Here is a 27,542-nt window from a genome sequence, read left to right on the forward strand (position 1 = left end):
TTTTAAAATATCCTAAACCATCAATATTTATATGGTTTTTAAAATATCCTAAACCATCAACATTTATATGGTTTTAAAATATCCTAAACCATCAACATTTTTATGGCTTTAAAATATCCTAAACCATCAACATTTTTATGGTTTTAAAATATCCTAAACCATCAACATTTTTATGGTTTTAAAATATCCTAAACCATCAACATTTATATGGTTTTAAAATACCCTAAACCATCAACATTTATATGGTTTTAAAATATCCTAAAGTATCAACATTGATATGGTTTTAAAATATCCTAAAGTATCAACATTTATATGGTTTTAAAATATCCTAAACCATCAACATTTAAATGGTTTTAAAATATCCTAAACCATCTACATTTATACGGCTTTAAAATATCCTAAAGTATCAACATTGATATGGTTTTAAAATATCCTAAACCGTCAACATTTATATGGTTTTAAAATATCCTAAACCGTCAACATTTATATGGTTTTAAAATATCCTAAACCGTCAACATTTTTATGGTTTTAAAATATCCTAAACCATCAACATTTATACTGTTTTAAAATATCCTAAAGTATCAACATTTATATGGTTTTAAAATATCGTAAACCATCAACATTTATACGGTTTTAAAATATCCTAAAGTATCAACATTTATATGGTTTTAAAATATCCTAAACCATCAACATTTATACGGTTTTAAAATATCCTAAACCATCAACATTTATATGGTTTTAAAATATCCTGAAGTATCAACATGTATATGGTTTTAAAATATCCTAAACCATCAACATTTATATGGTTTTAAAATATCCTAAACCATCAACATTTATATGGTTTTAAAATATCCTAAAGTATCAACATTGATATGTTTTTAAAATATCCTAAACCATCAACATTTATATGGTTTTAAAATATCCTAAACCGTCAACATTTATATGGTTTTAAAATATCCTAAACCGTCAACATTTATATGGTTTTAAAACATCCTAAACCATCAACATTTATATGGTTTTAAAATATCCTAAACCGTCAACATTTATATGGTTTTAAAATATCCTAAACCATCAACATTTATATAGTTTTAAAATATCCTAAAGTATCAACATTGATATGGTTTTAAAATATCCTAAACCATCAACATTTATATGGTTTTAAAATATCCTAAACCGTCAACATTTATATGGTTTTAAAATATCCTAAACCGTCAACATTTATATGGTTTTAAAATATCCTAAACCGTCAACATTTTTATGGTTTTCAAATATCCTAAACCATCAACATTTATATGGTTTTAATATATCATGAAGTATCAACATTTATATGGTTTTAAAATATCCTAAACCATCAACATTTATACGGTTTTAAAATATCCTAAACCATCAACATTTATATGGTTTTAAAATATCCTAAACCATCAACATTTTTATGGTTTTAAAATATCCTAAACCATCAACATTTTTATGGTTTTAAAATATCCTAAACCGTCAACATTTATATGGTTTTAAAATATCCTAAACCGTCAACATTTATATGGTTTTAAAATATCCTAAACCGTCAACATTTATATGGTTTTAAAATATCCTAAACCGTCAACATTTATATGGTTTTAAAATATCCTAAACTATCAACATTTATATGGTTTTAAAATACGCTAAAGCATCAACATTTATATGTTGTTTTTTTTGTTTTTGTTTTTTTCCAAATAAACCACCTACATGCGGTGTAATTTATGTTTTGGCTGCCGTAAATATTTGATGTATTCTGTAGACATATTTTACGATGCTGTTGTGCAAACCAGAAGAACTACAACTATGGCGGTGGTTTTTATCAAGCCACATGGTGAGGCTCAAGGGACTTGGTGTTTTACAAATTTTTAGTGTATTTCCTAGAATTGAAAGTGGTAAATACTGAGCTGAGAGTACACTGAGGGGTTAAGGGGATGGGAAACACCTGAGAGCGCAGAACCGAGGCTACCGTCCACAGCGCCATCTTGATGACGACGTGGCATCCATGAGCTCCGCCTTCTCCCCCCCCCCTCCTTGTTTCTTACTGGGCTAAATCCCTGACGTTTGTGCTCATTTACATTGCCTTTTTTTTGTACGAAATGGTTTTGTGCTGGCTGTGGGGGATTAAGAACAACGACGACAACAACAACAATAATCATAATAATAATAATATTGGGATAACTTATGTCATGATAATGCTGTCTGCATACCTTACCGGCAGCTGCTGGAAGCCAGCCACATCAGCAGTCTACACAGGCGGCGGAGACAGAACCAGGACTTTCTGCAGCCGTACATCACTGCCAAGCTGGACACCCTGCCTGACACCTTCACCGTGGGAGACCAGAGGAACTACAACGGCTACTACAACAGACCCCTGCCAGGGCAGCAGCAGTGCCGGTGCTTCCTTCTGGCTGACCTGAAAGACCCGGAGTCTGTGAGTGACAGTCACTGACCACCACTTACTGAAAGATGCTATTACTACAACTTTATTTTCTACTACTACTACTACAATTTCGACTACTACTACTTCTACTACTACTACTAGTACTACTACTACTATTTCTACTACTACTACTACTACTATTTCTACTACTACTGCTACTACCACTTCTACTACTACTACTACTAGTTATAAAAATGGTAATAATGATAATAAGCATTAAACACTAATAATAACGACACAGAATAAAGGTCACACAAGAAAAGAAGAGGGCATGGACAAAGGCAAACACATTGTTTTTATGTGTGGGGTAACAGTACAAACTGTGGGGTAACAGATTAAGACCCCAGTTTTAGCAGAAACTGCCACACCAGAACAACATGCAAAGACATTTTCACGTGCCAAAAGCTTGGCGACCAAAAACACTAAACACAGTTGAATTAATGAAATCCGTATTCATACCAAGGCGGCACGGTGGTGCAGGGGTTAGCACAGCAAGAAGGTCCTGGGTTCGAGCCCCGGGGTAGTCTGACCTTGGGGGTCAGCCTCTGTGTGGCGTTTACATGTTCTCCCTGTGCCTGCGTGGGTTTCCTCCAGGTGCTCCGGTTTCCTCCCACAGTCCAAAGACAGCAGCACGGTGGCCCAGTGGTTAGCGCTGTCACCTCACAGCAAGAAGGTCCTGGGTTCGAACCCCGGGGTAGTCCAACCCAGGGGGAGTCACCCCAGGTCGTCCTCCGTGTGGAGTTTGTATGTTCTCCCCATGTCTGCGGTGGGTTTTCTCCGGGTGCTTCGGTTTCCCCCACCATCAGAAAGACATGCATGGTAGGGTTAGTACTCTTGTCTGTGCCCCTGACCGAATCATGGCAAGACCAACTGGAGGTGGTCCCCGGGTGGTGCACGGTGGCTGCCCCCTGCTGCTAGCTACACAGCTAAGATGGTTAAATGCAGGGAGGAATTTCACCACGGGGATCAATAAAGGATCTCAAATGTAGGTCAGGTGAATCGGCTGTACTAAATTGTCTCTAGGTGTGTGTGTTTTTGTGTGTGTGTGTGGGTGTGGGTGTGGGTGTGGGTCCTGTGATGGCTGGCAGCCTGTCCAGGGTGTCTCCCTGCCTGCCGCCCAGTGACTGCTGGGATAGGGTCCAGCACCCCTGCGACCCCGGCTGGGAGAAGTGGTTTGGATAATGGATGGTTATTCATAGCATGCAGTCCCGCTGCACTGCTGGCTGCTAACCATGCTGCACATGGTCACGTAGCAGTCTACATTCTGGCACAGCACAACTATTTACATGGGATTATATGGCACCGCTTTAATGTTAGCTTCCTCCATCTTGGACTCCCCTGTGCAGTCGCCCCGTCACAGGTAAACACAGTCAGGCAGTTTGGTGAAATCCATGGAAAGGCATCGTGCAGATGTACTTGGCGCCTGTCAGCAGATCCCTGACTGTTAGTGGACTAAATGGACGGGTTTTATGTAGCGCGTACTTCCAGAGCAGTTTACTGTCTCACATATTTACCCACGCACTCTTACACCGACGTCACTGATGTGAACCATGCACGCCAACAGCCACCTCGTCGGGAGCAGTTAGATGTCTTGCTCGGGGACACCTTGACTTTTTGCAAGGAGGAGCCGAGAATTGAACCAGCAACCCTCCAATTACTGGGCAACCTGCATTACCTCCTGAGCCACTGCCGCCCCACTGTGACGATTCCAAATAGAATCCCAATGCTGGTGTGACAGGTGCCTATAAGGGGTTTCAGTAACAAGAGGAAAAGTCTATTCCGGGGCGTCCGGGTGGCGTGGCGGTCTATTCCGTTGCCTACCAACACGGGGATCTCCGGTTCGAATCCCCGAGTTACCTCTGGCTTGGTCGGGCGTCCCTACAGACACATGTGGCCATGTCTGCGGGTGGGAAGCGGGATGTGGGTATGTGTTCTGGTCGCTGCACTAGCGCCTCCTCTGGTTGGTCGGGTCACCTGTTTGGGGGGAGGGGGGACTGGGGGGAATAGCGTGATCCTCCCACACACTGTGTCCCCCTGGTGAAACTCCTCACTGTCAGGTGAAAAGAAGCGGCTGGTGACTCCACATGTATGGGAGGAGGCATGTGGTAGTCTGCAGCCCTCCCTGGATCAGCAGAGGGGGTGGAGCAGAGACCCGGACGGCTTGGAAGAGTGGGGTAATTGGCCAAGTACAATTGGGGAGAAAACGGGCAGAAAAAAAGCAAACAAAAGAAAGAAAAAGAAAAGTCTATTCCCACCTGAGCGTAGGTGTCAGGCTTCCGCCACATGGTGTGAGGCGTTATGGGGGAAGTGTGCTGCGCTCTGTGTGCAGGTTAGAGACGACAAGCCGCTTGTTGTTTTGCCTCCAAATGATCGTGACATGACGTTGCATTAAGGTTCAGGCTACAAATCATTGAGCATGTAAGCTGTGGAGCATTGTTAGCGTAGGCTAAACCTATCTCTGCATACCTGTCCCTGCATACCTGTCCCTACATACCCGTCCCTACATACCCGTCCCTACATACCTATCCCTGCTACCTGTCCCTGCATACCTATCCCTGTATACCTGTCCTTGCATACCTGTCCCAGCATACCTATCGCTGTATACCTGTCCTAGTATACCTGTCCCAGCAATCTATCTCTGCATACCTGTCCCTGCATACCTGTTCCTGAATACCTGTCGCTGCAACCTGTTCCTGCATACCTGTCCTTGTATACCTGTTCCTGCATACCTTTCCCTGCATACCTATCCCTGCATACCTGTTCCTGAATACCTGTCCCTGCGACCTGCCCCCGCATACCTATCTTTGCATACCTGTCCCTGCGACCTGTCCCTGCATACCTATCTTTGCATACCTGTCCCTGCGACCTGTCCCTGCATACCTATCTTTGCATACCTGTCCCTGCGACCTATCTTTGCATACCTGTCCCTGCATACCTGTTCCTGAATACCTGTTCCCAGATAAAGATAGATAAAGATAAAGACAAAAATACAGATAAATAAAGATAAAGATAGATATAGATAAAGATGAAGATAAAAATAGATAAAGATGAAGATAACGACAACGATAGATAAATATAGATGAAGATAAGTAAAGATAAAGACAGCAACCTAATCACATTAATTGAAAATAGGGGAAGACAGGGGACATAAGCTTAGGTAAGATGGATGTAAGAAGAGCGAGAGAAAGGCACAGAGGGAGAGAGACAGACAGACAGAGAGAGAGCGACAGAGAGAGACAGACAGACAGAGAGAGAGAGATGGTGGGAAGTGAAGGAACAGGGGCGTGACTGGGTAACTGGAGCAAAAGGCCACCGAGGGAGGCTGTCTGGGCCCGATTGGTGGTAGCCACACTGGGAAGTGTGAGATTGGGTAAAACGGGCAGTAGAAAGAGTGGGACCACTTCCAGCTGTGGTGATGGAGAGAGTGGGAGACGAGGCTGGACCACAAGGGTGACCCACAGCGTCCACTATGTACAGCATCCTGTGGAAGTGATGGACAGGTGAGGAAAAGAGCAGGAGGTGCAGAAGAAAAAGTGGAGATATGTGTACAAGATGGGGGGAGGGCTGGTGACATAGTTGAGCAGGGCGAGATGTGACCTGCTGTGTGGCTTTTCTATGACGGGCGCTGCAGGTGGTGGAGTACCCCATGTCTGACTGTCAGCGGGTGCTGGCAGGGCCCTGTCCACCCCAGGCAGGGTGGCTGCCGTTGGGTGGCGTGGGTTGGGTGTATTTGACTATGTGAGTGTATGCTAGGTACATGCAGCTGGATGGGGTGTCTGCCAGGTGGCAGTGTGGTGGGCCTCACCCCTACATCGGGTGTGGGTGGGCATGGAGACCTCACTGCCTGCCTGCTGGGAGGGCATTCCCGGCAGTATGTCGGTCTGTTGGTCACAGGACCCGGTTCTGGGCCAGCGGTCTGCTCTTGCTGTCTGTGGCTTGGGTCTACAGGCGTAACTTATGGGGGGGTCAGGGGGGACATGTCCCCCTCAATATTTAGAAGAGGTGAATTTGTCCCCCCCAAAAAATACATCATGAATGATAATGTTAACTCCCTCGCCAAAAAAGGTAAAATAACAACACAGACAGTCGAACTACTTAAAATGTCATTCCTACTTGTTTTCCAACAATTTCATACACCCCTATGCTTGGACCATACCGTTTTAACCTTGCCACTGGGATTGCCGACCTCGTTGCTGTCTTGCAGTTGCTCCTGACAACCAGGAGACCGGAGCATGAATGAGCGTGTAAGCAAGTGTAAGTAACGTAGCTAGCCAGCGTGCTTGTCTAGCCCAGTACACCACCCTTTCTTACCTTTGGGGTTTCTGAGTTAGATTTTCTTACGTATTTCCGGATGAATTATAGCTTTATCTAGTTTATAACTTGTGTTTGGGCTTATCAGTTCAGACCCCCTCATGAACTAGCTAGCTAGCTAACTAGCGCTTGCTATCAGTAGCCCCTAGACGTTTATGTTAGCTTAAATGAAAAATTTCCAGGGGGAGGACCCCCTGACCCCCCGCTAAATGTGTCCCCCCCCAATGTTCAAGTGAAACTTACGCCACTGCTTGGGTCCCACACCTGCAGATGTGGCCTGCGCCTGCGCCAGTGGGTTGGTGGTGGGGTGCGCCTTGGGGGTGCGGGCCTGGGTTGTGCTTTTGGGGACTGGCTTGGGGGCAGGAATCAGGAACAACATATTGTCATTTCTTACATGTACTTGCCTACACAAAGAAACCAAGTTGTGTTTCTCCCAGCCCACAGCAGTGCAACACAAAAACACACATCCAGAATTTCCCCAAAACGACACCACAAAAACATACAACAACAGAGAACAAAGCAACAAAAACACACACAAATGGTTAACAACACAGTCCACTCAGTGCAACACAGTCCAAACAAAGTCCTCCGTCCAGAGACCGAACGCCAGCCAGGAGGACTGTTGGAACCGCCGGTCTGCATGGGCTAGCAGTTAGCTTAGCCTGCCCCGCTTCCACGTCCTGCCAGACCGCCCTCGCTGTGTCCTCCCCGGGCACAGCTCCAGCCAGGGCCGTGGTCCCTGGGCCACCGGACGCAGCAGACCAGGCTCCCTCAGCCGATCCACCGCCGTCTCTCCCAGCCAGACCCCTTCGACACACCTCCCCCACACCCCACACGACAACGCAGACGCGGACAAAAACACTGCACAGTCGACACGAAGCGAGGCCGCCACCAGACCGCCTCGGTGTTTCCTCTCGGCTGCAGCTCCGGAAAGGGCCGTCAGCTCCCTCAACCGATCCACCGCCGGCTCTCCCAGACATTAAACAAAAAAAAACGAAGAACAAAATAAAAAAACAAACTTCACACGAAGGCACAAACTTACACGCAGACGTGAACAAAGACACTGCATGGTCGGCACCGGGCGAGGCCGCCTGGCGTGCCAGGCTGCAGGTCTGCTGGCTCCTGGCCCCGGTGGCCCCGGCGTTGGGGGGTTGCTGTTGTCTTGGTTGTGGGGTGTCTGCACAACTGCAGGGCTCATGGGTGGCTGAGGAGGCGGACTGCTTCTCAGAGGAACTACGATAGATCAGATCTCAGACACCACATGTGATGGGATTAAACCCCTGAACTAAGAGGGGACACATCACATACACATTGCTAGCACCCCCCCTCCCTGGGTTACCTCCTTCTGACTCCCCTTCTTGTCTTCTGTTCTTTCTTTCTTTATCACCTTATCTGCCATCCTGAACTCATGTCCATAAGATCGACCATGTGTCAGCATCTTTTTCTGTGTCCCCGTCTTATCAGATACACGTTGTCGTTTTTCATCTGTGTCCCCGTCTTATCAGATACACGTTGTCGCTCCTCATCTGTGTCCCTGTCTTATCAGATACACGTTGTCGTTTTTCATCTGTGTCCCCGTCTTATCAGATACACGTTGTCGCTCCTCATCTGTGTCCCTGTCTTATCAGATACACGTTGTCGTTCTTCATCTGTGTCCCCGTCTTACGAGATACACGTTGTCGCTCCTCATCTGTGTCCCTGTCTTATCAGATACACGTTGTCGCTCCTCATCTGTGTCCCCGTCTTATCAGATACACGTTGTCGTTCTTCATCTGTGTCCCCGTCTTATCAGATACACGTTGTCGCTCCTCATCTGTGTCCCTGTCTTATCAGATACATGTTGTCGTTCCTCATCTGTGTCCCTGTCTTATCAGATACATGTTGTCGTTCTTCATCTGTGTCCCCGTCTTATCAGATACACGTTGTCGTTCCTCATCTGTGTCCCTGTCTTATCAGATACACGTTGTCGTTCTTCATCTGTGTCCCCGTCTTACGAGATACACGTTGTTGCTCCTCATCTGTGTCCCCGTCTTACCAGATACACGTTGTCGTTCCTCATCTGTGTCCCCGTCTTACCAGATACACGTTGTCGTTCTTCATCTGTGTCCCCGTCTTATCAGATACACGTTGTCGTTCTTCATCTGTGTCCCCGTCTTATCAGATACACGTTGTCATTCTTCATCTGTGTCCCCGTCTTATCAGATACACGTTGTCGTTCCTCATCTGTGTCCCTGTCTTATCAGATACACGTTGTCGCTCCTCATCTGTGTCCCTGTCTTATCAGATACACGTTGTCTTTCTTCATCTGTGTCCCCGTCTTATCAGATACACGTTGTCGCTCCTCATCTGTGTCCCTGTCTTATCAGATACACGTTGTCTTTCTTCATCTGTGTCCTCGTCTTATCAGATAGATGTTGTCGTTCTTCATCTGTGTCCCCGTCTTATCAGATACACGTTGTCGTTCTTCATCTGTGTCCCCGTCTTATCAGATACACGTTGTCGTTCTTCATCTGTGTCCCCGTCTTATCAGATAGACGTTGTCGTTCCTCATCTGTGTCCCCGTCTTATCAGATACACGTTGTCGTTCCTCATCTGTGTCCCCGTCTTATCAGATACACGTTGTCGTTCTTCATCTGTGTCCCCGTCTTATCAGATACACATTGTCGTTCCTCATCTGTGTCCCCGTCTTATCAGATACACGTTGTCGTTCTTCATCTGTGTCCCCGTCTTATCAGATACACGTTGTCGTTCTTCATCTGTGTCCCCGTCTTATCAGATACACGTTGTCGTTCCTCATCTGTGTCCCTGTCTTATCAGATACACGTTGTCGCTCCTCATCTGTGTCCCTGTCTTATCAGATACACGTTGTCTTTCTTCATCTGTGTCCCCGTCTTATCAGATACACGTTGTCGCTCCTCATCTGTGTCCCTGTCTTATCAGATACACGTTGTCTTTCTTCATCTGTGTCCCCGTCTTATCAAATACACGTTGTCGTTCTTCATCTGTGTCCCCGTCTTATCAGATACACGTTGTCGTTCTTCATCTGTGTCCCCGTCTTATCAGATAGACGTTGTCGTTCCTCATCTGTGTCCCCGTCTTATCAGATACACGTTGTCGTTCTTCATCTGTGTCCCCGTCTTATCAGATAGACGTTGTCGTTCCTCATCTGTGTCCCCGTCTTATCAAATACACGTTGTCGTTCTTCATCTGTGTCCCCGTCTTATCAGATAGACGTTGTCGTTCCTCATCTGTGTCCCCGTCTTATCAGATACACGTTGTCGTTCTTCATGTGTCCCCGTCTTACCAGATACATGTTGTCGTTCTTCATCTGTGTCCCCGTCTTATCAGATACACGTTGTCGTTCCTCATCTGTGTCCCCGTCTTATCAGATACATGTTGTCGTTCCTCATCTGTGTCCCTGTCTTATCAGATACACGTTGTCGTTCCTCATCTGTGTCCCCGTCTTATCAGATACACATTGTCATTCTTCGTCTGTGTCCCCGTCTTATCAGATACACGTTGTCGTTCTTCATGTGTCCCCGTCTTACCAGATACATGTTGTCGTTCTTCATCTGTGTCCCCGTCTTACCAGATACACGTTGTCGTTCCTCATCTGTGTCCCCGTCTTATCAGATACATGTTGTCGTTCTTCATCTGTGTCCCCGTCTTATCAGATACATGTTGTCGTTCCTCATCTGTGTCCCCGTCTTACCAGATACACGTTGTCGCTCCTCATCTGTGTCCCCGTCTTATCAGATACATGTTGTCGTTCCTCATCTCTGTCCCCGTCTTACCAGATACACGTTGTCGCTCCTCATCTGTGTCCCCGTCTTATCAGATACACGTTGTCGTTCCTCATCTGTGTCCCCGTCGTATCAGATACACGTTGTCGTTCCTCAGCTGTGTCCCCGTCGTATCAGATACACGTTGTCGTTCTTCATCTGTGTCCCCGTCTTATCAGATACATGTTGTCGTTCTTCATCTGTGTCCCCGTCTTATCAGATACACGTTGTCGTTCTTCATCTGTGTCCCCGTCTTATCAGATACACGTTGTCGCTCCTCATCTGTGTCCCTGTCTTATCAGATACATGTTGTCGTTCTTCATCTGTGTCCCCGTCTTATCAGATACACGTTGTCGTTCCTCATCTGTGTCCCTGTCTTATCAGATACACGTTGTCGTTCTTCATCTGTGTCCCCGTCTTACGAGATACACGTTGTTGCTCCTCATCTGTGTCCCCGTCTTATCAGATACACGTTGTCGTTCTTCATCTGTGTCCCCGTCTTACCAGATACACGTTGTCGTTCCTCATCTGTGTCCCCGTCTTACCAGATACACGTTGTCGTTCCTCATCTGTGTCCCCGTCTTACCAGATACACGTTGTCGTTCTTCATCTGTGTCCCCGTCTTATCAGATACACGTTGTCATTCTTCATCTGTGTCCCTGTCTTATCAGATACACGTTGTCGTTCCTCATCTGTGTCCCCGTCTTATCAGATACACGTTGTCGTTCCTCATCTGTGTCCCTGTCTTATCAGATACACGTTGTCGTTCTTCATCTGTGTCCCCGTCTTATCAGATACACGTTGTCGTTCTTCATCTGTGTCCCCGTCTTATCAGATACACGTTGTCATTCTTCATCTGTGTCCCCGTCTTATCAGATACACGTTGTCGTTCCTCATCTGTGTCCCTGTCTTATCAGATACACGTTGTCGCTCCTCATCTGTGTCCCTGTCTTATCAGATACACGTTGTCTTTCTTCATCTGTGTCCCCGTCTTATCAGATACACGTTGTCGCTCCTCATCTGTGTCCCTGTCTTATCAGATACACGTTGTCTTTCTTCATCTGTGTCCCCGTCTTATCAGATACACGTTGTCTTTCTTCATCTGTGTCCCCGTCTTATCAGATACACGTTGTCGCTCCTCATCTGTGTCCCTGTCTTATCAGATACACGTTGTCTTTCTTCATCTGTGTCCTCGTCTTATCAGATAGATGTTGTCGTTCTTCATCTGTGTCCCCGTCTTATCAGATACACGTTGTCGTTCTTCATCTGTGTCCCCGTCTTATCAGATACACGTTGTCGTTCTTCATCTGTGTCCCCGTCTTATCAGATACACGTTGTCGTTCCTCATCTGTGTCCCCGTCTTATCAGATACACGTTGTCGTTCTTCATCTGTGTCCCCGTCTTATCAGATACACGTTGTCGTTCCTCATCTGTGTCCCTGTCTTATCAGATACACGTTGTCGCTCCTCATCTGTGTCCCCGTCTTATCAGATACACGTTGTCTTTCTTCATCTGTGTCCCCGTCTTATCAGATACACGTTGTCTTTCTTCATCTGTGTCCCCGTCTTATCAGATACACGTTGTCGCTCCTCATCTGTGTCCCTGTCTTATCAGATACACGTTGTCTTTCTTCATCTGTGTCCCCGTCTTATCAAATACACGTTGTCGTTCTTCATCTGTGTCCCCGTCTTACGAGATACACGTTGTCGCTCCTCATCTGTGTCCCTGTCTTATCAAATACACATTGTCGTTCTTCATCTGTGTCCCCGTCTTATCAGATACACGTTGTCGTTCCTCATCTGTGTCCCTGTCTTATCAGATACACGTTGTCGCTCCTCATCTGTGTCCCTGTCTTATCAGATACACGTTGTCATTCTTCATCTGTGTCCCCGTCTTATCAGATACACGTTGTCGTTCCTCATCTGTGTCCCTGTCTTATCAGATACACGTTGTCGCTCCTCATCTGTGTCCCTGTCTTATCAGATACACGTTGTCGTTCTTCATCTGTGTCCCCGTCTTACGAGATACACGTTGTCGCTCCTCATCTGTGTCCCTGTCTTATCAAATACACATTGTCGTTCTTCATCTGTTTCCCCGTCGTATCAGATACACGTTGTCGTTCTTCATCTGTGTCCCCGTCTTATCAGATACACGTTGTCTTTCTTCATCTGTGTCCCCGTCTTATCAGATAGACGTTGTCGTTCCTCATCTGTGTCCCCGTCTTATCAGATACACGTTGTCTTTCTTCATCTGTGTCCCCGTCGTATCAGATACACGTTGTCGTTCCTCATCTGTGTCCCTGTCTTATCAAATACACATTGTCGTTCCTCATCTGTGTCCCTGTCTTATCAGATACACGTTGTCGCTCCTCATCTGTGTCCCCGTCTTATCAGATACACGTTGTCTTTCTTCATCTGTGTCCCCGTCTTATCAGATACACGTTGTCTTTCTTCATCTGTGTCCCCGTCTTATCAGATACACGTTGTCGCTCCTCATCTGTGTCCCTGTCTTATCAGATACACGTTGTCTTTCTTCATCTGTGTCCCCGTCTTATCAAATACACGTTGTCGTTCTTCATCTGTGTCCCCGTCTTACGAGATACACGTTGTCGCTCCTCATCTGTGTCCCTGTCTTATCAAATACACATTGTCGTTCTTCATCTGTGTCCCCGTCTTATCAGATACACGTTGTCGTTCCTCATCTGTGTCCCTGTCTTATCAGATACACGTTGTCGCTCCTCATCTGTGTCCCTGTCTTATCAGATACACGTTGTCATTCTTCATCTGTGTCCCCGTCTTATCAGATACACGTTGTCGTTCCTCATCTGTGTCCCTGTCTTATCAGATACACGTTGTCGCTCCTCATCTGTGTCCCTGTCTTATCAGATACACGTTGTCGTTCCTCATCTGTGTCCCCGTCTTATCAGATAGACGTTGTCGTTCCTCATCTGTGTCCCCGTCTTATCAGATACACGTTGTCGTTCTTCATGTGTCCCCGTCTTACCAGATACATGTTGTCGTTCTTCATCTGTGTCCCCGTCTTATCAGATACACGTTGTCGTTCCTCATCTGTGTCCCCGTCTTATCAGATACATGTTGTCGTTCCTCATCTGTGTCCCTGTCTTATCAGATACACGTTGTCGTTCCTCATCTGTGTCCCCGTCTTATCAGATACACGTTGTCGTTCTTCATCTGTGTCCCCGTCTTACCAGATACATGTTGTCGTTCTTCATCTGTGTCCCCGTCTTACCAGATACATGTTGTCGTTCCTCATCTGTGTCCCCGTCTTATCAGATACATGTTGTCGTTCTTCATCTGTGTCCCCGTCTTATCAGATACATGTTGTCGTTCCTCATCTGTGTCCCCGTCTTACCAGATACACGTTGTCGCTCCTCATCTGTGTCCCCGTCTTATCAGATACATGTTGTCGTTCCTCATCTCTGTCCCCGTCTTACCAGATACACGTTGTCGCTCCTCATCTGTGTCCCCGTCTTATCAGATACACGTTGTCGTTCCTCATCTGTGTCCCCGTCGTATCAGATACACGTTGTCGTTCCTCAGCTGTGTCCCCGTCGTATCAGATACACGTTGTCGTTCCTCATCTGTGTCCCCGTCTTATCAGATACATGTTGTCGTTCTTCATCTGTGTCCCCGTCTTACCAGATACACGTTGTCGTTCTTCATCTGTGTCCCCGTCTTATCAGATACACGTTGTCGTTCTTCATCTGTGTCCCCGTCTTATCAGATACACGTTGTCGTTCCTCATCTGTGTCCCCGTCTTATTAGATACACGTTGTCGTTCTTCGTCTGTGTCCTCGTCTTACCAGATACATGTTGTCATTCTTCATGTGTCCCTGTCTTATCAGATACACGTTGTCGTTCTTCATCTGTGTCCCTGTCTTATCAGATACACGTTGTCGTTCTTCATCTGTGTCCCTGTCTTATCAGATACACGTTGTCGTTCTTCATCTGTGTCCCCGTCTTATCAGATACACGTTGTCGTTCCTCATCTGTGTCCCTGTCTTATCAGATACACGTTGTCGCTCCTCATCTGTGTCCCTGTCTTATCAGATACACGTTGTCTTTCTTCATCTGTGTCCCCGTCTTATCAGATACACGTTGTCGCTCCTCATCTGTGTCCCCGTCTTATCAGATACACGTTGTCTTTCTTCATCTGTGTCCCCGTCTTATCAGATACACGTTGTCTTTCTTCATCTGTGTCCCCGTCTTATCAGATACACGTTGTCTTTCTTCATCTGTGTCCCTGTCTTATCAGATACACGTTGTCGTTCTTCATCTGTGTCCCCGTCTTATCAGATACACGTTGTCTTTCTTCATCTGTGTCCCCGTCTTATCAGATACACGTTGTCGCTCCTCATCTGTGTCCCTGTCTTATCAGATACACGTTGTCGTTCTTCATCTGTGTCCCCGTCTTATCAGATACACGTTGTCTTTCTTCATCTGTGTCCCCGTTGTATCAGATACACGTTGTCTTTCTTCATCTGTGTCCCCGTCTTACGAGATACACGTTGTCGCTCCTCATCTGTGTCCCCGTCTTATCAGATACACGTTGTCTTTCTTCATCTGTTTCCCTGTCGTATCAGATACACGTTGTCGTTCCTCATCTGTGTCCCCGTCGTATCAGATACACGTTGTCGTTCCTCATCTGTGTCCCCGTCTTATCAGATACACGTTGTCTTTCTTCATCTGTGTCCCCGTTGTATCAGATACACATTGTCGTTCCTCATCTGTGTCCCCGTCTTATCAGATAGACGTTGTCGTTCCTCATCTGTGTCCCCGTCTTATCAGATAGACGTTGTCGTTCCTCATCTGTGTCCCCGTCTTATCAGATACACGTTGTCGTTCCTCATCTGTGTCCCCGTCTTATCAGATACACGTTGTCGTTCTTCATCTGTGTCCCCGTCTTATCAGATACACGTTGTCTTTCTTCATCTGTGTCCCCGTCGTATCAGATACACGTTGTCGTTCCTCATCTGTGTCCCCGTCTTATCAGATAGACGTTGTCGTTCCTCATCTGTGTCCCCGTCTTATCAGATACACGTTGTCGTTCTTCATGTGTCCCCGTCTTATCAGATACATGTTGTCGTTCCTCATCTGTGTCCCCGTCTTATCAGATACACGTTGTCGCTCCTCATCTGTGTCCCCGTCTTAGCAGATACATGTTGTCGTTCTTCATCTGTGTCCCCGTCTTATCAGATACATGTTGTCATTCTTCATCTGTGTCCCCGTCTTATCAGATACACGTTGTCGTTCTTCATCTGTGTCCCCGTCTTACCAGATACATGTTGTCGTTCCTCATCTGTGTCCCCGTCTTAGCAGATACATGTTGTCGTTCTTCATCTGTGTCCCCGTCTTATCAGATACATGTTGTCGTTCCTCATCTGTGTCCCCGTCTTACAAGATACACGTTGTCGTTCCTCATCTGTGTCCCCGTCTTACAAGATACACGTTGTCGTTCCTCATCTGTGTCCCCGTCTTAGCAGATACATGTTGTCGTTCTTCATCTGTGTCCCCGTCTTATCAGATACATGTTGTCGTTCCTCATCTGTGTCCCCGTCTTATCAGATACACGTTGTCTTTCTTCATCTGTGTCCCCGTCTTACAAGATACACGTTGTCGTTCCTCATCTGTGTCCCCGTCTTACAAGATACACGTTGTCGTTCCTCATCTGTGTCCCCGTCTTATCAGATACATGTTGTCGTTCCTCATCTGTGTCCCCGTCTTACCAGATACACGTTGTCGCTCCTCATCTGTGTCCCCGTCTTACAAGATACACGTTGTCGTTCCTCATCTGTGTCCCCGTCTTAGCAGATACATGTTGTCGTTCTTCATCTGTGTCCCCGTCTTATCAGATACACGTTGTCGTTCCTCATCTGTGTCCCCGTCTTATCAGATACACGTTGTCGTTCCTCATCTGTGTCCCCGTCTTACCAGATACACGTTGTCGCTCCTCATCTGTGTCCCCGTCTTACAAGATACACGTTGTCGTTCCTCATCTGTGTCCCCGTCTTATCAGATACACGTTGTCGTTCCTCATCTGTGTCCCCGTCTTATCAGATACACGTTGTCGTTCCTCATCTGTGTCCCCGTCTTACCAGATACACGTTGTCGCTCCTCATCTGTGTCCCCGTCTTACAAGATACACGTTGTCGTTCCTCAGCTGTGTCCCCGTCTTATCAGATACACGTTGTCTTTCTTCATCTGTGTCCCCGTCTTATCAGATACACGTTGTCGTTCCTCATCTGTGTCCCCGTCTTATCAGATACACGTTGTCGTTCCTCATCTGTATCCCCGTCTTATCAGATACACGTTGTCTTTCTTCATCTGTGTCCCCGTCTTACCAGATACACGTTGTCGTTCTTCATCTGTGTCCCCGTCTTATCAGATACATGTTGTCGTTCTTCATCTGTGTCCCCGTCTTACCAGATACACGTTGTCATTCTTCATCTGTGTCCCCGTCTTATCAGATACACGTTGTCGTTCTTCATCTGTGTCCCCGTCTTATCAGATACACGTTGTCGTTCTTCATCTGTGTCCCCGTCTTATCAGATACACGTTGTCGTTCCTCATCTGTGTCCCCGTCTTATCAGATACACGTTGTCGTTCTTCATCTGTGTCCCCGTCTTATCAGATACACGTTGTCGTTCTTCATCTGTGTCCCCGTCTTATCAGATACACGTTGTCGTTCCTCATCTGTGTCCCTGTCTTATCAGATACACGTTGTCGTTCTTCATCTGTGTCCCCGTCTTATCAGATACACGTTGTCGCTCCTCATCTGTGTCCCTGTCTTATCAGATACACGTTGTCGTTCTTCATCTGTGTCCCCGTCTTATCAGATACACGTTGTCGTTCTTCATCTGTGTCCCCGTCTTATCAGATACACGTTGTCGTTCCTCATCTGTGTCCCCGTCTTATCAGATACACGTTGTCGTTCTTCATCTGTGTCCCCGTCTTATCAGATACACGTTGTCGTTCTTCATCTGTGTCCCCGTCTTATCAGATACACATTGTCGTTCCTCATCTGTGTCCCTGTCTTATCAGATACACGTTGTCGTTCCTCATCTGTGTCCCCGTCTTATCAGATACACGTTGTCGTTCCTCATCTGTGTCCCTGTCTTATCAGATAGACGTTGTCGTTCCTCATCTGTGTCCCTGTCTTATCAGATACACGTTGTCTTTCTTCATCTGTGTCCCCGTCTTATCAGATACACGTTGTCGTTCTTCATCTGTGTCCCTGTCTTATCAGATACACGTTGTCTTTCTTCATCTGTGTCCCCGTCTTATCAGATACACGTTGTCGCTCCTCATCTGTGTCCCTGTCTTATCAGATACACGTTGTCTTTCTTCATCTGTGTCCCCGTCTTATCAAATACACGTAGTCGTTCTTCATCTGTGTCCCCGTCTTACGAGATACACGTTGTCGCTCCTCATCTGTGTCCCTGTCTTATCAAATACACATTGTCGTTCTTCATCTGTGTCCCCGTCTTATCAGATACACGTTGTCGTTCTTCATCTGTGTCCCCGTCTTATCAGATACACGTTGTCTTTCTTCATCTGTGTCCCCGTTGTATCAGATACACGTTGTCGTTCTTCATCTGTGTCCCCGTCTTATCAGATACACGTTGTCTTTCTTCATCTGTTTCCCCGTTGTATCAGATACACATTGTCGTTCCTCATCTGTGTCCCCGTCTTATCAGATAGACGTTGTCGTTCCTCATCTGTGTCCCCGTCTTATCAGATACACGTTGTCGTTCCTCATCTGTGTCCCCGTCTTATCAGATACACATTGTCGTTCCTCATCTGTGTCCCCGTCTTATCAGATAGACGTTGTCGTTCCTCATCTGTGTCCCCGTCTTATCAGATACACGTTGTCGTTCTTCATGTGTCCCCGTCTTACCAGATACATGTTGTCGTTCTTCATCTGTGTCCCCGTCTTATCAGATACACGTTGTCTTTCTTCATCTGTGTCCCCGTCTTATCAGATACACGTTGTCGTTCCTCATCTGTGTCCCCGTCTTATCAGATACACGTTGTCTTTCTTCATCTGTGTCCCCGTCGTATCAGATACACGTTGTCGTTCCTCATCTGTGTCCCCGTCTTATCAGATAGACGTTGTCGTTCCTCATCTGTGTCCCCGTCTTATCAGATACACGTTGTCGTTCTTCATGTGTCCCCGTCTTACCAGATACATGTTGTCGTTCTTCATCTGTGTCCCCGTCTTATTAGATACACGTTGTCGTTCTTCATGTGTCCCCGTCTTACCAGATACATGTTGTCGTTCTTCATCTGTGTCCTCGTCTTATCAGATACATGTTGTCGTTCCTCATCTGTGTCCCCGTCTTATCAGATACATGTTGTCATTCTTCATCTGTGTCCCCGTCTTATCAGATACATGTTGTCGTTCCTCATCTGTGTCCCCGTCTTATCAGATACACGTTGTCGCTCCTCATCTGTGTCCCCGTCTTAGCAGATACATGTTGTCGTTCTTCATCTGTGTCCCCGTCTTATCAGATACATGTTGTCATTCTTCATCTGTGTCCCCGTCTTATCAGATACACGTTGTCGTTCTTCATCTGTGTCCCCGTCTTACCAGATACATGTTGTCGTTCCTCATCTGTGTCCCCGTCTTACCAGATACACGTTGTCGCTCCTCATCTGTGTCCCCGTCTTATCAGATACACGTTGTCGTTCTTCATCTGTGTCCCCGTCTTATCAGATACACGTTGTCGTTCCTCATCTGTGTCCCCGTCGTATCAGATACACGTTGTCGTTCCTCAGCTGTGTCCCCGTCGTATCAGATACACGTTGTCGTTCTTCATCTGTGTCCCCGTCTTACCAGATACACGTTGTCGTTCTTCATCTGTGTCCCCGTCTTATCAGATACATGTTGTCGTTCTTCATCTGTGTCCCCGTCTTACCAGATACACGTTGTCGTTCTTCATCTGTGTCCCCGTCTTATCAGATACACGTTGTCGTTCTTCATCTGTGTCCCCGTCTTATCAGATACACGTTGTCGTTCTTCATCTGTGTCCCCGTCTTATCAGATACACGTTGTCGTTCTTCATCTGTGTCCCCGTCTTATCAGATACACGTTGTCTTTCTTCATCTGTGTCCCCGTTGTATCAGATACACGTTGTCGTTCTTCATCTGTGTCCCCGTCTTATCAGATAGACGTTGTCTTTCTTCATCTGTGTCCCCGTCTTATCAGATACACGTTGTCTTTCTTCATCTGTGTCCCCGTCTTATCAGATACACGTTGTCGTTCTTCATCTGTGTCCCCGTCTTATCAGATACACGTTGTCTTTCTTCATCTGTGTCCCCGTCTTATCAGATAGACGTTGTCTTTCTTCATCTGTGTCCCCGTCTTATCAGATACACGTTGTCTTTCTTCATCTGTGTCCCCGTCTTATCAGATACACGTTGTCTTTCTTCATCTGTGTCCCCGTCTTATCAAATACACGTTGTCGTTCTTCATCTGTGTCCCCGTCTTACGAGATACACGTTGTCGCTCCTCATCTGTGTCCCTGTCTTATCAAATACACATTGTCGTTCTTCATCTGTGTCCCCGTCTTATCAGATACACGTTGTCTTTCTTCATCTGTTTCCCCGTCGTATCAGATACACGTTGTCGTTCTTCATCTGTGTCCCCGTCTTATCAGATACACGTTGTCTTTCTTCATCTGTGTCCCCGTTGTATCAGATACACATTGTCGTTCCTCATCTGTGTCCCCGTCTTATCAGATACACGTTGTCGTTCCTCATCTGTGTCCCCATCTTACCAGATACATGTTGTCGTTCTTCATCTGTGTCCCCGTCTTATCAGATACATGTTGTCGTTCTTCATCTGTGTCCCCGTCTTATCAGATACATGTTGTCGTTCTTCATCTGTGTCCCCGTCTTACCAGATACACGTTGTCGTTCTTCATCTGTGTCCCCGTCTTATCAGATACACGTTGTCGTTCTTCATCTGTGTCCCCGTCTTATCAGATACACGTTGTCGTTCTTCATCTGTGTCCCCGTCTTATCAGATACACGTTGTCGTTCTTCATCTGTGTCCCCGTCTTATCAGATAGACGTTGTCTTTCTTCATCTGTGTCCCCGTCTTATCAGATACACGTTGTCTTTCTTCATCTGTGTCCCCGTCTTATCAGATACACGTTGTCGTTCTTCATCTGTGTCCCCGTCTTATCAGATACACGTTGTCTTTCTTCATCTGTGTCCCCGTCTTATCAGATAGACGTTGTCGTTCCTCATCTGTGTCCCCGTCTTATCAGATACACGTTGTCGTTCCTCATCTGTGTCCCCGTCTTACCAGATACATGTTGTCGTTCTTCATCTGTGTCCCCGTCTTATCAGATACACGTTGTCTTTCTTCATCTGTGTCCCCGTCTTATCAGATACACGTTGTCGTTCCTCATCTGTGTCCCCGTCTTATCAGATACACGTTGTCTTTCTTCATCTGTGTCCCCGTCGTATCAGATACACGTTGTCGTTCCTCATCTGTGTCCCCGTCGTATCAGATACACGTTGTCGTTCTTCATCTGTGTCCCCGTCTTATCAGATACACGTTGTCGTTCTTCATCTGTGTCCCCGTCGTATCAGATACACGTTGTCTTTCTTCATCTGTGTCCCCGTCTTACCAGATACACGTTGTCGTTCTTCATCTGTGTCCCCGTCTTATCAGATACATGTTGTCGTTCTTCATCTGTGTCCCCGTCTTACCAGATACACGTTGTCGTTCTTCATCTGTGTCCCCGTCTTATCAGATACACGTTGTCGTTCTTCATCTGTGTCCCCGTCTTATCAGATACACGTTGTCGTTCTTCATCTGTGTCCCCGTCTTATCAGATACACGTTGTCGTTCTTCATCTGTGTCCCCGTCTTATCAGATACACGTTGTCTTTCTTCATCTGTGTCCCCGTCTTATCAGATACACGTTGTCTTTCTTCATCTGTGTCCCCGTCTTATCAGATACACGTTGTCTTTCTTCATCTGTGTCCCCGTTGTATCAGATACACGTTGTCGTTCTTCATCTGTGTCCCCGTCTTATCAGATAGACGTTGTCTTTCTTCATCTGTGTCCCCGTCTTATCAGATACACGTTGTCTTTCTTCATCTGTGTCCCCGTCTTATCAGATACACGTTGTCGTTCTTCATCTGTGTCCCCGTCTTATCAGATACACGTTGTCTTTCTTCATCTGTGTCCCCGTCTTATCAGATAGACGTTGTCTTTCTTCATCTGTGTCCCCGTCTTATCAGATACACGTTGTCTTTCTTCATCTGTGTCCCCGTCTTATCAGATACACGTTGTCTTTCTTCATCTGTGTCCCCGTCTTATCAAATACACGTTGTCGTTCTTCATCTGTGTCCCCGTCTTACGAGATACACGTTGTCGCTCCTCATCTGTGTCCCTGTCTTATCAAATACACATTGTCGTTCTTCATCTGTGTCCCCGTCTTATCAGATACACGTTGTCTTTCTTCATCTGTTTCCCCGTCGTATCAGATACACGTTGTCGTTCTTCATCTGTGTCCCCGTCTTATCAGATACACGTTGTCTTTCTTCATCTGTGTCCCCGTTGTATCAGATACACATTGTCGTTCCTCATCTGTGTCCCCGTCTTATCAGATACATGTTGTCGTTCTTCATCTGTGTCCCCGTCTTACCAGATACACGTTGTCGTTCCTCATCTGTGTCCCCATCTTATCAGATACATGTTGTCGTTCTTCATCTGTGTCCCCGTCTTACCAGATACACGTTGTCTTTCTTCATCTGTGTCCCCGTCTTATCAGATACACGTTGTCGTTCCTCATCTGTGTCCCCGTCTTATCAGATAGACGTTGTCGTTCCTCATCTGTGTCCCCGTCTTATCAGATACACGTTGTCGTTCTTCATGTGTCCCCGTCTTACCAGATACATGTTGTCGTTCTTCATCTGTGTCCCCGTCTTATCAGATACACGTTGTCGTTCCTCATCTGTGTCCCCGTCTTATCAGATACATGTTGTCGTTCCTCATCTGTGTCCCCGTCTTATCAGATACACATTGTCATTCTTCGTCTGTGTCCCCGTCTTATTAGATACACGTTGTCGTTCTTCATGTGTCCCCGTCTTACCAGATACATGTTGTCGTTCTTCATCTGTGTCCTCGTCTTATCAGATACATGTTGTCGTTCCTCATCTGTGTCCCCGTCTTATCAGATACATGTTGTCATTCTTCATCTGTGTCCCCGTCTTATCAGATACATGTTGTCGTTCCTCATCTGTGTCCCCGTCTTATCAGATACACGTTGTCGTTCCTCATCTGTGTCCCTGTCTTATCAGATACACGTTGTCGTTCCTCATCTGTGTCCCCGTCGTATCAGATACACGTTGTCGTTCCTCAGCTGTGTCCCCGTCTTATCAGATACACGTTGTCGCTCTTCATCTGTGTCCCCGTCTTAGCAGATACATGTTGTCGTTCTTCATCTGTGTCCCCGTCTTATCAGATACATGTTGTCGTTCCTCATCTGTGTCCCCGTCTTACCAGATACACGTTGTCGCTCCTCATCTGTGTCCCCGTCTTACAAGATACACGTTGTCGTTCCTCATCTGTGTCCCCGTCTTATCAGATACACGTTGTCGTTCCTCATCTGTGTCCCCGTCGTATCAGATACACGTTGTCGTTCCTCAGCTGTGTCCCCGTCGTATCAGATACACGTTGTCGTTCTTCATCTGTGTCCCCGTCTTATCAGATACACGTTGTCGTTCTTCATCTGTGTCCCCGTCGTATCAGATACACGTTGTCTTTCTTCATCTGTGTCCCCGTCTTACCAGATACACGTTGTCGTTCTTCATCTGTGTCCCCGTCTTATCAGATACATGTTGTCGTTCTTCATCTGTGTCCCCGTCTTACCAGATACACGTTGTCGTTCTTCATCTGTGTCCCCGTCTTATCAGATACACGTTGTCGTTCCTCATCTGTGTCCCCGTCTTATTAGATACACGTTGTCGTTCTTCGTCTGTGTCCTCGTCTTACCAGATACATGTTGTCATTCTTCATGTGTCCCTGTCTTATCAGATACACGTTGTCGTTCTTCATCGGTGTCCCCGTCTTACCAGATACACGTTGTCATTCCTCATCTCTGAGTTTCCCTTTTCACTTGTGGTGATCGTCCCCCTCTTGGAGAAGCGATGCTGATTGGTTGGTTAGCTGATCAAACATGTGGAAGAGGGGGCCTGTGGAAAAAAAAAAAGGGGAGGTGGGCATCCAGGTAATGTGGCAGTCTTTTCCATTGCCTACCAACACGGTGATCGTTGGTTCAAATCCCTGTGTTACGTCCAGCTTTGTCAGGCGTCTCTACAGACACAATTGGCCGTGTCTGCGGGTGGGAAGCCGGACATGAGTATGTGTCCTGGTCGCTGCACTGGCGCCTCCTCTGGTCGGTCGGGGCGCCTGTTCGGGGGGGGGGGGTAGTTTCATCGTCCCACACGCTATGTCCCCCTGGCGAAATGCCTCACTGTCAGGTGAAAAGAAGGTGGAGCTGAGACCAGGATGGCTTGGAAGAGTGGGGTAATTGGCCAAGTACAATTGGGGAGAAAATGGGGGGGGGGGGTGAGATGTTGCAATCCTCTGACGAAGAATGGTTTAGACGCTGTGTTTGGAAATGAGAACTCTACAGTGGGAGGCAAAGAATGAGGGAGAGGAGGGGAGGAAGAGAGGGAGAAGTTTGGTGAACGTTCAGAATAGAAGAAAGAAGAAATGGGGTGGAGACAAACAGTCTACAAGAAGAGGATTCTAACTGAGTTGCGGGTTTTACATTCTGTGGAATAAAAGGTGTGCCAGAATATTTCATAATCACTTACTGTTTCCACTTACCCTATACGTGATTTTGTCCCCTCTTTGTGGATAAGATTACCAGGACGATAATAAGAAAATGTTCTTGCCCACTGCTCTTTTTTACGACCTGGTCTCTTACCTGCACCAACCACCTGCATGTCACACAGAGTCCAGGCTGCAGTCCGGAGTTTGCAGATGTAGTGCCAGCATAGTTTTCTTCCTCCCTGAAGGATGCGCTCTGTCAGACACGGCCACGCCACACAAACTGATCACTCCAAAAGCTGCTGTAAATGTTCCTCTGGAACATTCGGCTGCAATAACAGCCTTTCTGTGTACCCTGCGTCATCTTACTGAAAGTACCACAGAGGACACCTGAGGAGGGGGTGCAGATGAACCCCATTGTTCTGAAGCGCCGCATCTCCTGAGGTGGTTGTTTCCTCCGTGGAGATATATATCTCAGGATCAGGAATCAGGAACAAGTTGTTGTCATTTCTTAGACGTACTTGCATACACAAAGAAATGAAATATTGTTTCTTCCAGTCTACAGCAGTGTAACACAAAAAACACACATCCAAAATGTCCCAAAAACGACACCACCAAAAACATAAAAAACGGAGAGAGCAAAACACAACAAAAACAAACCGTTAACAACACAGTCCACCCTGCAACGCAGTCCACCCTGCAACACAGTCCACCCTGCAACGCAGTCCAAACAAAGTCCTCTGTCCAGAGAAGGAACTCCAGCAATGAGGACTGTGGGAAGTGCCGGTCTGCATGGGCTAGCACTTAGCTTAGCCTGCCCTCAGCGTTTCCTCCCCGGGCACAGCTCCAGGCAGGGGCCGTGGTTCCTGGGCCCATCGGACGAAGCAGACCAAGCTCTCCCAGCCAGACACCCTCGACACACCTCCCCGCACTCCACACGACGATGCAGATGCAGACAAAAACACTGCACAGTCAATGCTAGGCGAGGCCACCGCCAGACCGCCTCGGTGTTTTCTCTCGGGTACGGCTCTGGGTGGGGCCGTACAGCTCCGGAAAGGGTCCTTTAGTCGACTGGTTAACGTAGTCGCCCGTGGTGCAGGAAACCCGGGTTCGCGTCCTGGCTGTGGCGGTTTCCGAGCTGCCCCCCAAATTCGCTACATCGGTAGATTCGGGGGGGCAGCTAAATATATATTTGGCTAAATATATACTTAGCTAAATATATACATTTGAAAGGAAATGAATTTGTTATGGTACTCCAGTAGGTAGACATTCATGTGACTCTGAATGTTAGCTGTAAGTTTAGGGATAGTGTAGAGGTAGGTGGTTCCAGGAAACAGGGGTGCACTGTTAAAACGTCTCGGGGTGTTTTGGGCCAAACTCAGTGAAACATGATTGAAGGAAGGTGCCAACCTGGTATCCCCAGTAACAGGCCCTTACAGACAGGCTCAACTCTAATATCCATCCATTACCCAGGCCGCTTATCCCAACTGGGGTTACGGGATGCTGGAGCCTATCCCAGCAGTCATTAGGAGGCAGGCGGGGAGACACCCTGGACATGCCGCCAGGCCATCACAAGGCTGACACACACACACACACACACACACACACACACACACACACACACACACACACACACACACACACACACACATTCACACCTAGGGACGATTTAGGACGGCTGAGTCACCTCACCTACATGTCTTTGGGCTGTGGGAGGAAACCGGAGCACCCAGAGGAAACCCACACAGACACGCGGAGAACACGCAGACTCCACACAGAGGACGATCTGGGACAACCCCCAAGGTTGGACTACCCCAGGGCTCCAACCCAGGACCTTCTTGCTGTGAGGCGACCATGCTAACCACAGCACCACTGTGCCACCAGGGAGGAAATCACCAAGCAAATTACACGGGGGGGGGTGATTAGCTGGCTAAATGGAGAGTGGCAGGTTGGGAATTTTGCCAGGACACTGGTTATCCCCTACTCTTTGTGGTCAGACCACAGTGAGTCAGGACCTGAGTTTTAACGTCTCATCCGAAGGACAGCAGCTGCTACAACACTCTCCGATACCCAACACAATTCAACTCAACTATGGCTTGTTGGTGGTAGAAGTTGAAGCAAAATATGTGTGGTCCATCGCTGAAGAAAAAAATCCTAAAATCTTTCATTTTTTATCTTGCCCTGTAGCGAGTGTCATTTCCTGTGCATGGGGAAAGAATCGCATCTCTTTTGCTAAATGACAAGAAAAATTCCACAATTCCCTTTAAGAAAAAGACTCAAAAATATTCGCAGAGACAAATGAGGACCAAGTGTGACCTGTCCAGCGTAACTCAAGAGTGTTACCACTGGCAGGCACACCCCATACCGTGAGACAGCCCCATATACTGTATGCAGCGTCTCTTTGCCACCGCCCCCGCCAGCGCTAGCGGGCAGGACTCTGACCTCGCCTCGTGCTTGTTGGAAGAGGAGTCCTTCCAGGCTGGCGGATGGTGCCAAGGCAGCAGAGAGAGGCGCAGAGTTTCCCCGGCCTTCCGGAAGGGCGTGGTGGAATCATTGATATTATTGGATTCATCCTCGAAGGCCGCTGATGCATATCCTCCCCTGTGCTTCTGCCAGCTGTCCACTCAGGGACTCCTCATGAAGCGCCGTGTGCTCCTCCTCCACCCATCTACACTGTGCAGCGCTCTTCCTCTTTACTCCCATTTACACCCACTCCCATTTACACCTACCCCCTCCCTCCCTCTCTCTTACTTGCACATCTATCACCTTTCCAACCTTCCTCCATCTCACTCTCAAATCCTCTCTTTCTAGCGCTCTCTTCTCCCTGTTGCCTCTTTTTGTTTTTGCACACTGGCCTTTTCCTTCTGCCCCCCTCTCCTTTTAGCATCTTTTACCTCCCTCTTGCTTGGCCAGATGTGTCATAATAAAAGCTGTCAGGAGTCTTCCTTCACGCATCCCCGCTTGTCAGTGCTGGATGCTGCGCTGGGGATTCAGAGCACCCCACCTGTAGGACCCTAGATGCATGTAATCTGACTGATTTTAGTTTTGCAGGCGTCGAAGTGAAACTGGTGACATCACAGGGGTCGTGTTTTAGTCTCACAACATTCACCATTCTCTTGCACAATCTGATAACAGCAGCCAAATACTCATAATCTCAAATGAAGCTAAAGAAATGCT

At 46.9% G+C, this 27,542-nt stretch overlaps 1 protein-coding gene across 1 annotated transcript in view; it reads left to right on the top strand.

The window, feature by feature from the left end:
* Positions 1-27,542, top strand: part of ptprfa (protein tyrosine phosphatase receptor type Fa) — a 360,408-nt gene that overhangs the window by 260,844 nt on the left and 72,022 nt on the right. The window contains exon 18 of the mRNA XM_056277009.1: positions 2,234-2,446. Coding sequence (XP_056132984.1) covers positions 2,234-2,446 — 213 coding nt within the window. The remainder of the gene's footprint in view (positions 1-2,233; positions 2,447-27,542) is intronic.

This window comes from Lampris incognitus, chromosome 3, assembly GCF_029633865.1.
Source record: "Lampris incognitus isolate fLamInc1 chromosome 3, fLamInc1.hap2, whole genome shotgun sequence".
In the NCBI taxonomy this organism is placed as follows: Eukaryota; Metazoa; Chordata; class Actinopteri; order Lampriformes; family Lampridae; genus Lampris; species Lampris incognitus.